Genomic DNA, 9927 nt, shown 5'->3' on the forward strand with positions numbered 1-9927 from the left:
CTTAGATACATTTGTGGAAATAATTACATTCTCAGTGCCTTTTTACCTCCTTTGGGGAGGTGGCATAGAAACAGGTCAATTGGAACAGAGCTGGACATAGGCCCTGGACTTTTTCCAGGACACCTTCCAGGTAGGTGAAATGTCCTGGTCTTTCCTCCAGAGACCCCAGGGACAGCAGCAGACTCAAGGCAAGCCAGTACAAGGGCAGGCTTGCTCTAGCTCCTCTTCCAGGCTCCCAACCATGTGTCCTTGCTCTTTTTCTCCAGGCCTCCTTACCTCCATCCCCTGTGGGGTTGACTCTTATGACTTTGATCATGTCTCTGCAGGGTTCCTGACATTTAAAGAGTCAAAGACAAGGGAGTCAGCCTGGGCACCTCACAGAGCTTTCACATTCTTGTTTCAGGGTCATGTACAGTTTAGTTCTCTGTACTCCTACTAGAAAGCTCTTCCAAACACTGTTCTGAAGGCTGCTGGTCATCTTCTCTCGTCAGTCTCAATGAAAGCCCTGGATGGTTTCTTCTCCATTGTTTTGTAGAATTATAGAAGCATAGAATTGTTCTGCTTGGAAAAGACCTTCAAGATCAACAAGTCCAACCATTAAGCTAACTCTCCCAAGTCCACCGCTAAACTATGTCCCTAAGCACTGATGATTCAACCACCTCCCTGGGCAGCCTGTTGCAATTTTTTATAACCCTTTAAGTGAAGAAGTTTCTTCTAATATTCAATTTAAACTTCCCCTGGACCCCTTCTTCTTGTAATGTCTCCTTCTCTGCTGCTCATTCTCTTAGACTCTGAGACACATGGATCAGATTGTACCTCAGTCCTCTTTCCTCAGCCAACAGAGGCTCTCTTTTTCAACAGTTTTCCCTTCAGCTTTTTCTCCCCATTCAGAGATAATCATACAAGCTCTTCTCTCCACCAGTCTTCCTGAAATAGTTACATCTGGATGTCAAAGGCACTTGTCACAGCTGAGATACAGGTCCTACTTTACAATTGGCTCTAGGTTGTCATGCCTGAGTAGCAGTATTGCATCAAATGACCAGATCTCCCTTCCAGCCTCAACCATTATGTGAAAATCAGCAGCAGGAACAGGCATAGATTATGTGACCAGTTTCAGCTTCTGGTTTTGGAAAAGAAGGTGTCCCTTGCCTTCTATTAACTTTAAAGGAAGCTGAGGTGATCAGATCAATATAGATCTCTCTATTTGGCCAGATCAGTCTGACCCTACATTTCAGCTAGAACAAAGATGTGTGTGCCACCACAAATTATTCAGAGTTCAGAAGAGCTTGGCACAGAGTCCTTCCTCTCAAGTTCTTCTGATCCATGCACCTTTCCACTATGGGATCCACAGCACATCAAGGCCATAAATCCACATTCAGGTTACTAAAGAAGAATCTTCACAACTGTTTCAGATCCCCAGCCAGCTGAGCTTCTGCTCTTGTCAAGATCTGGCATCCCCAGCATTTTCCATAAAGAGAGAAGGGCAAGTCAGAGAAACCAGTGGAAACTTCTCCTTCTTCTCCCAGCTCCTGCCAGTCTCAAAGGTCAAGGAAGTTGTTTCTAAATTGTACTTGTGCCCAACAGACATCTCTGCCAATGCACAGGACTAGTTTAGGCATCACCTGTTAAATATTCACTAGCACAGGATAAAGTGAGTGTACACAGCAGTGAGGGGGCCTAACAGGGATTCTTCAAGGGTAAAATCTCAGATGGGCATTTCTGTCATTTCTTAGAGGTGAAACTCATACCTCTGCATGTGTAGAAGTGCCATTAATGCTTGAAAATCTTAACTTCTGACAGGAGATTGCGCTCCTTGACTGAATTTTCATTTTCTCGGCTAAACCTTTGCTGAAAGGCAATGGACTGGGTCAGTCTTGTTCCTGTAGGGTTACTGTTTATACTCATTCTGCTGGCGATTCTGAAAGGACAACATGCCTGGAAGAGCCACCCAAGAATAAACTTCCCCCCAGGACCCAGGCCATTACCCATCATTGGAAATCTGCACATCATGGATCTGAAGAGACCTCACCTGACAATGCTAGAGGTAACTTCTCTTGTTTCTTCTTCTTAGAGCTCTATGTCTAAAGTAGTCACTGACCCCAAAAAGGGATACAAACTTTTCTCTGGATGTGGAGATGCAAATGCAACAAAATTCATTCTCTGCAGTAACTGCTCTTCTTATCACGTGGTCTTGCATGAGTGCAGGCGATCTGACTTCTAGCTATGTCTTTAAGATAGTTGACCTCTTTCTGTGGAACAAAATAAATATTGGGCTTCTACAGACAAGAGTATCTAAAAGAGAGAGACCCTGAATTCTTACTTCCTACAGGAACTTCTACCAGGGGGTTCTAAAACAGGTAGAGAGGAGATCAGACCTTTCTGGAGGCTGTTTGGTGGACTCAGGGAGCTGGCAGAAAACAGCTTCTTCATCCTCTCCTTTCATGCTCACCATGGAGGAGGAACTTTCCTGGTTTTCCAGAGCAACATAGGATACAAATAAACTCTGCTTGTTCTTTCATACCTAGTGGTACTAAACTCCAGGACTTGAGGGAAGATGGTGTGTGATAGTCAAATAGTGTATGACTTTTAGGGAACTCTCCCTGCACTACTTGTCAAAGCCATGAACAACAAACCTAAGAGTTTCAGACAGTTCCTGTACCCTGATGTACCACCAAATTTTGGAAATGGAGACCAGTTTTCAAGAAGTTTTTCCTTATATTTAAATGGAACTTCCTATGTTCCAACTTGTACCCGTTGCCCCTTGTTCTGATACTGGGAACTACTGAGAAGAGCCTGTCTCCATCTTCTTTGCACCCACCCTTTAGATACTTATATATATTGATAAGGTCTCCCCTCAGCCTTCTCATCTCCAGGCTAAAGAGTCCCAGCTCTTTCAGCCTTTCCTCATAAGAGAGATACTCCAATCGCCCTATCATGTTCATCACCCTCCTCTGGACTCTCTCCAGTAGCTACCTCTCTCTCTTGAACTGTGGAGCCCAGAACTGGATGCAGTATTTGTATAACAAATTCTCCACATTTTGGACAGTGAATGAAAAACCAATGCCATGTAGGAAAGAGAACATCAAACCTGCTGAAGAACAAGAATTTTGAGCTTGCTGAAAATAATATTCTTTTATTATACCCTTTCATCCCATTAGCTGTCCAAAATATATGGCCCAGTCTTCAGCATTCAGATGGGACCAAGAAAAACGGTGGTGCTATCAGGATATGACACAGTGAAGGAAGCTCTGGTGAATCAGGCAGATGCATTTGCAGGGAGACCTAAAATACCAGTCGTTGAAGAAGCAGCCAAAGGAAAAGGTGAGGGTGGTGTTCTGTTCCCTATACATCTACCTTCTACAAAGAAGCACAAAACTTTCTCCACAAGGGGAGAATGCAGAACCTCTCACTTTATTTTGCTAAGCATGTGAGGCAATGGAAGAAGGGGGAAACTGATATCCATTGGGGATAAGTAGAGATTACATCGTTAATTTACATATGTAAAGATCTGAATCTGCAACTGAGTCTTCCCTTATAGGTGACATGTTGAGGAGCTGACATGGGGTTATCTTCTGATCTCTCCACAAAGGCCACTCATGCAGCTGCCCAGCTACCAAAATCTTGCCACTTGAACCCAATACAAACTGGAAGATAAGCGTCTATTACATCAGCAGTACTATCTCCAAATACTCCTTGTGAGATCATTTTTATGGAATGCTTATTTCAAGCTTATCTCAATGCTTATTTTCCAGCTCAATTTACCTTTGGGAATAAATCTCCGTCTAAGAGACAATAAACAATAATCCAAGCCTTTAGTTTACTTCTCACTCACTCTTGCTCTGAGTTGTTCTGGTGCAAGTTTCACCATCCGCAAATGTCGGAACCTGAACCAGATTGTTCAGTTTCCATAAATATTGATGGGATACATGGAAGTAGGGGCATGAGAGGTTGTCTTCTTCTGACAGGAATGCAAGGATGAGCACATTAGCATCTTGTGATTGGCCTGTGTGTTGTTAAATACACGCCTATCTGCAAATGTTTTCTTTCCTCGTTAGGAACAGCTTCTGGAACAAGACTCTAAACAAAAATAAAAGCTCATGATAGGTGCAAGGAGAGTAAATAGAAGCACCAGTTGACTGAAACTTTTCTGAAGATGCCATTGAGAATTTTTTGCAGCTTTTCTAGTGTGTTCCGGGGTGGGGTTACCCTGGAAAAATGGGAAGATTTTTCCAAAGATCTGTCCACATTTGAAGTTTCCTTTACTCTCTAAAGTTCAGAAAAGAACACAGGTGCTCTTGACAGAGGTTGCATTGCACCTGGGGGAAACACCTAATGTCAACGAGTAGATCAGACACCTCATGAACTTGGAGTGGTAGCTACTTCCCTCAGGGCTTTCTCCTGACATGTCTTTCTTGTCTTATTTCATTCTCTGCCTTGAGAGCTTGACAGGTTTCTTGCAAGCACTCATTTTTACTTAGATTCAGAGTAGAGGAGGAATATTTGCTCATATGATGAAATTTCTATTTCTGTGTTTTCCACTTCAGGAGTTATATTTTCTGATGGAGAAAACTGGAAAGTGATGCGAAGATTTACTCTTACAACCTTACGAGATTTTGGAATGGGCAAAAAGGCCATAGAAGATCGTGTTGTTGAAGAGTACGGATGCCTGGCAGACACTATTGAGTCACATAAAGGTGAGGGGATACTTACCTTCACAACACTCTGATCTTCCTCAAGTCTCCTACAAAAACGCAAATGGTCAAGGAAGAAGAGTCTCTGAACTCTTTTAGAGTTCTACTTTTCTCCAACATCCATGCTCTCAGGAGTTTACGTGAGCTGTCTGTCCTCCTACCTGTCAATTGCCTGGCATGCAAATGAAAAGCATTCACTGAGGCACAGAAAGCCAAACATGAGTCAGACATCAAGCAGTACATTTAAGAGTAATTTCTTCCTCCATATGCAGCTCATTTGACTGATACAGAGGCATGGGGAGAGCAGAAGGCTGTTGCGAGGCCTTGCATACCTACACTGTACAGTATATATGCTATATACTATGTATACTACATATTAGGAAACATTAAGATCATATATGTCAAAGCAGGGCAGCCTGAGGAAGGGCTAAAAAGATCCAGAGCCCCAGTAGTCTTGGAGAAAATGTAGAGGGGAACAAAAGACTTGTATTCAGTCTCTGGTCTGTCAAAGAACCATTAGGGACGGTCAAACTCTGAAATGGTGGTGTCTTTCCTCCTTCCATCTCTGTGCCTATCATGTCCCAGACTTCACTGAGCCTCTGCACACTACTTTAATTAATTAGAGTAACTATTAACTTTGTTGTCTGCACTACCTTTTCCCCTACCAGGGAAGCCTCTTGAGATGACTCTGATGATGAATGCTGCTGTTGCTAATGTCATCGTATCCATATTGCTGGGAAAACGATATGATTATGAAGACCCCACATTCAAAAGGCTCCTGTCACTGGTGAATGAAAATGTCAGGCTTTTTGGAAGTCCATCAGTTTTGGTAATTCCTACTGTTTGAATATTGCCCTGCAAAAACAGTTACAGAGAGCAATGGTACACCTCTCCAACTCCAATCATTGCCATATGTCTGTACATGACAAATGCACCCAGAAAGGGCAGAAAGTGCACTTCTAATGGTATTTATGGATTCCTCTTAGCAGCATAGCCTAGAAAATTGTGAGTTCCTTCTTTCATGAAGAATTGAACAATGTATAATGAGATACAAGGATTGTGCCCTCTAGCAGTAGAAGTTGATCATTAATGTCCATCTCCCTTTAACAAACAATAAGGCCAAAAACAGTGTGGGAATGCCTGTAACTGTCCCTTAAATTTGATGTTCCCAATTCCACCCAGTGTGGAGAGGGAAGAATGAATTCCCTAGGAGTGGAGGGACAGGAAATTGTGTCTAGGACATATGCACAAACATAGGATTTCTAGGCCAACATCAACTAGTGTGATTATTCTCAGTGTAAGAGAGAATAAATTTGAAACATTTTACACACTTGGCCAGGGAAGAAGGAAGACAAAGGGACATATTAAATCATGAGAATATGGCTACATACTATTTTCTGCAAGGGCTTTTCTTTATTTACACTATTGAACTGTGGTACATTTACTTAGTAACTTTTTTCTTCCTCACCATCTCTGCATTTTGAAGATGTACAACATATTCCCAGCCCTTGGATTTCTTCTGAAGGACCATAAAAATTTTCTTCAGAATGTGAAAGAAATCAATGCTTTTATCAAGGTTACTTTCATAGAACATCTCAAAAACCTGGACAGAAATGACCAGAGGAGCTTCATTGACACTTTCCTTGTGAGACAACAAGAGGTAATTGAATCCCAGCAGCTTGTTCAAATCTCTTCATTCACCTTTCAGTGCTTGATAGATAAACAAATGTTCTTCAGCAGAGATCGAGCATGTGCAAAAGTTCTACTAATACCTGTGGTCAGGCTAAAAGACTGTGCAGTCATTTCAGCTAGGAGAGAAATTAATCACAGACAAACATCTTGTACGTGTCCCAAGCAATTTATCAGTAAAATATAAAACACTATTTCAGCAAGCAAGGTATGAGAAACTTCTTTTTTTCCTGTAGTTTAAAATCCCTTTCTGTATCTCAGCAACTCTGACCCATTTTTTTGAAACTCACCTGCCCCTTCATAGAGACCTACCCAGGGAAAGCTCTAGGCCCAGGACTCCTTGGTACATATTTCTTGGTTTCAGTTGCCAGCTCACACAAGATTGCATTTACCTGCTTCAACAAAACTCTGGTTTTACAATTCTTGTGAAATGTGGCAGTGTTTGTACCCAACCCCCACCTCTGTGCTGGTAAGAATTCATGGGGCTTCAGTCCAAGTTTGCTATAGCGTAAGCATAGGTTGGCCTCTGGGTTACAGGGGAACATGAACTGCCATTCTAGGCTTTTTTGATGCTAGTGGCAGTTAAAGGCAATATTGTCATGGACCAAGTCCCCAGTACCTCTTGAGTTCATATCAAACCCCAGCTATGACAGCAAATCTATTCTTCTTCCCAAAAAATCTCATTCTGCAAGATGCTCCAGTCCATGACCCATGGGCAGAAAAGTGATGAAGTGCATGATGGATCACATGGGTGGCCTCAGTGACTGCCCACTCTTTTCCAAAACATTCCTGTCATCACTGACATTACTCAGCTGAAGACCCTTGTTGACTTGAGTGTGTGTTTTTTTGGGCAGCACATGCAATCCAAGCACTCTCTCTCAAGACTTGATTTAAAACAAGTTTCTCAAGGCATCCCATCAAATCCTTCTTATCCTTTACACTTAAAACCTCCCTGAGGGCTTCATATGAGAGTTTTTCCCTGTTCTCCAATGAAAAAAGTGCCTCATTGAATCTTTAATCAACCGATATTTTTATTGTTTTATATCTCCAGGAGAACGGAAAAGCTGATGGATATTTCCATAATGAAAATTTAACTGAGGTTGTGAGAAACCTGTTTGCAGCTGGCATGGAGACCACATCCACTACTTTGCGCTGGGGAATTCTGCTCATGATGAAATATCCTGAAATTCAGAGTAAGTGGAAACTAGACAATCAGTGTCTTCCTTCTCATCAGGTCACCTCAAATATGACTTCAAACTGAATAGGACTGGACAAAAAGTGCATCTTCCACATCCCCCTATTCCTAGCAGGAAAATGAGACATTCAAGCAATTTCTCTATATGCAATCCCTGTTCCTTTCACAGAAAAAGTCCAAGAAGAGATAGAGCAAGTGATAGGGTCAAACCCCCCCCGAATAGAGCATCGAATTCAGATGCCATACACAGATGCTGTCATCCATGAAATTCAAAGGTTTGCCAATATCCTGCCATTGAACTTGCCTCATGAGACTACTGCAGATGTCACCCTTAAAGGCTGTTTCATTCCCAAGGTGAGACGTCTTTACCACTCCTTTCCTTACCTCTATCTCCAGTGTGATACATCTCCCTTTCAAGTCCTGCTCACATCCAAGGATGCTCATTCACACTGGGTTTATCACAGCTACTTTGGCAAGAGTTCCCCTGTTGAAGTTGGGGTTTTGAGCTCCAACATTCACCATCACTCTGAGGGTCACACACCATCCTCAATGCAATGACTGCTCTGCCTTGACTTGCAGGGAACCTACATCATCCCCTTACTGGCCTCTGTCCTGCGAGACAAATCATGGTGGGAGAAACCAGACGTCTTCTACCCTGAGCATTTCCTTGACTCAGAGGGCAAGTTCATAAAGAAAGATGCTTTTATTCCGTTTTCAGCAGGTAATTATCATTCTGGCTTTAGGGCTCTGAGGGGAACTGGGCATCTAAGTTTCTTTCCCATTGGAGATGTCCTCTCAGACTCTTCCCAGAACTCAACTCTCCTCTCCTCTCCTCTCCTCCCCTCCCCTCCCCTCCCCTCCCCTCCCCTCCCCTCCCCTCTCCTCTGCTCTTCTCCCCTCTCCTCTCCTCCCCTTCCCTCCCCTCCCCTCCCCTCTCCTCCCCTCCCCTCCCCTCCCCTCCCCTCTCCTCCCCTCCCCTCCCTTCTCCTCCCCTCCCCTCCCCTCCCCTCTCCTCCCCTCCCCTCCCTCCTCTCCCCTCCCCTCTCCTCCCCTCCCCTCCCCTCCCCTCCCCTCCCCTCTCCTCTCCGTAACTTCAAAGGTCCAGCTTTACTAAAGGGTCTGAACTTCAAAGTCCCTCCACCAGTACTGAAAGACCCTGACAACAACTCAAGAAGCAGTTTCTGCTGGTTCTTATGGTCTGTTCTGCACCTCATTCCAGGGCGGAGGATCTGTGCTGGAGAGACTCTTGCCAAAATGGAGCTCTTCCTCTTCTTCACCAGCCTCCTGCAGAGGTTCACCTTCCACCCTCCCCCTGGAGTTTCTATCTCAGACCTGGACCTCTCCCCCTCTAGTGGGGGCACTCTCTCCCCAGTGATTCATGAGGTCTGTGCAATGCCACGTTCCTAGGGCTTTTATTAGCCATCTCCTTTTCCTGAAACAAATAGATAAAATAAATATCTTCATCTCTAGTCCCACGTGGGGCATTTGGTACTTCTGAATCCAGTCAGGAAGTTCTAGAGCAAGTGCAGCTTGGCTCACAGCTGAAGGTGTCTCACCCACCATAACTACAGGCTGCAGTCCTGATTTCCAGCCGCTCTTTGAAAGGGAAGGTGGTGGTCATTGTGAGGATGAATCCCAGGAGGGAGATGGCAAAGTCCATTTAATTCAGTCCTTCCCTACACCTCTGCATGTTCCCCTTGATGAAAGAGGCCAGGGCCAGTCTCTGGGCCAGACTTCTAAGGGTGCTACACTGATCTACACACACAAACCCAAGGGCTTTCACCTTCCTCACCTCCAGCACAGCTGCATTCCAACTTCCTTGTGAAAAAGGTGCGTTACACAATTTACCCCCACACCGGTGCCCTGAATTCTCACATACACAAGCACAGAAATGTAACCAAACTGCTGAACCTGAGATAAGGAAATGTGAGGTGTTCACCTGATGCAGAACTGCAGTGCAGATCCATAGAGGGCTCTCAGGTGTGTGGCTATACACTCTCGGAAGTTTAAACAGTTAACTACAGAATAAAGTATGTATTAATGACACTGATAAATACACAGAAAAATAAAAAATACTCCATTTCAAATCAAACTGCTGGCCATGTTGTCTTCAGAGCTGCAAAGCTCCCCTTTCACACTTGAAGTGGCTTCTGGGGTTGCATTCTTGCCTGAAATGTACAACCAGGGCTGCGCCCCCAGTGGGAACTGGTAAAACCAGGCTTTTCCTAGGCCCCTCCAACTTCTGTCTCATTCACCCCTGCTACAGCATTTTAGCCACAAGAACAAATCTTGTAAGTGACAAGATGTCTTCTTACACTTTGGTAAGGCTTTTGACACTGCTGCAAGATCCCC

General features: G+C 44.0%; 1 protein-coding gene across 1 annotated transcript; it reads left to right on the forward strand.

Moving 5' to 3' along the window:
* The first annotated feature begins 1658 nt into the window (after positions 1-1658).
* LOC127382681 (cytochrome P450 2K6-like) lies at positions 1659-9667 on the forward strand. The gene is made up of 9 exons (XM_051614611.1): positions 1659-2044; positions 3159-3321; positions 4545-4694; positions 5360-5520; positions 6178-6351; positions 7432-7573; positions 7745-7929; positions 8155-8296; positions 8795-9667. The coding sequence occupies exons 1-9, from the start codon at positions 1859-1861 to the stop codon at positions 8980-8982; spliced, it is 1491 nt and encodes a 496-aa protein (XP_051470571.1). The 5' UTR covers positions 1659-1858; the 3' UTR covers positions 8983-9667.
* Positions 9668-9927: the final 260 nt, after the last annotated feature.

This window comes from Apus apus, chromosome 3, assembly GCF_020740795.1.
Source record: "Apus apus isolate bApuApu2 chromosome 3, bApuApu2.pri.cur, whole genome shotgun sequence".
Classification (NCBI taxonomy): domain Eukaryota; kingdom Metazoa; phylum Chordata; class Aves; order Apodiformes; family Apodidae; genus Apus; species Apus apus.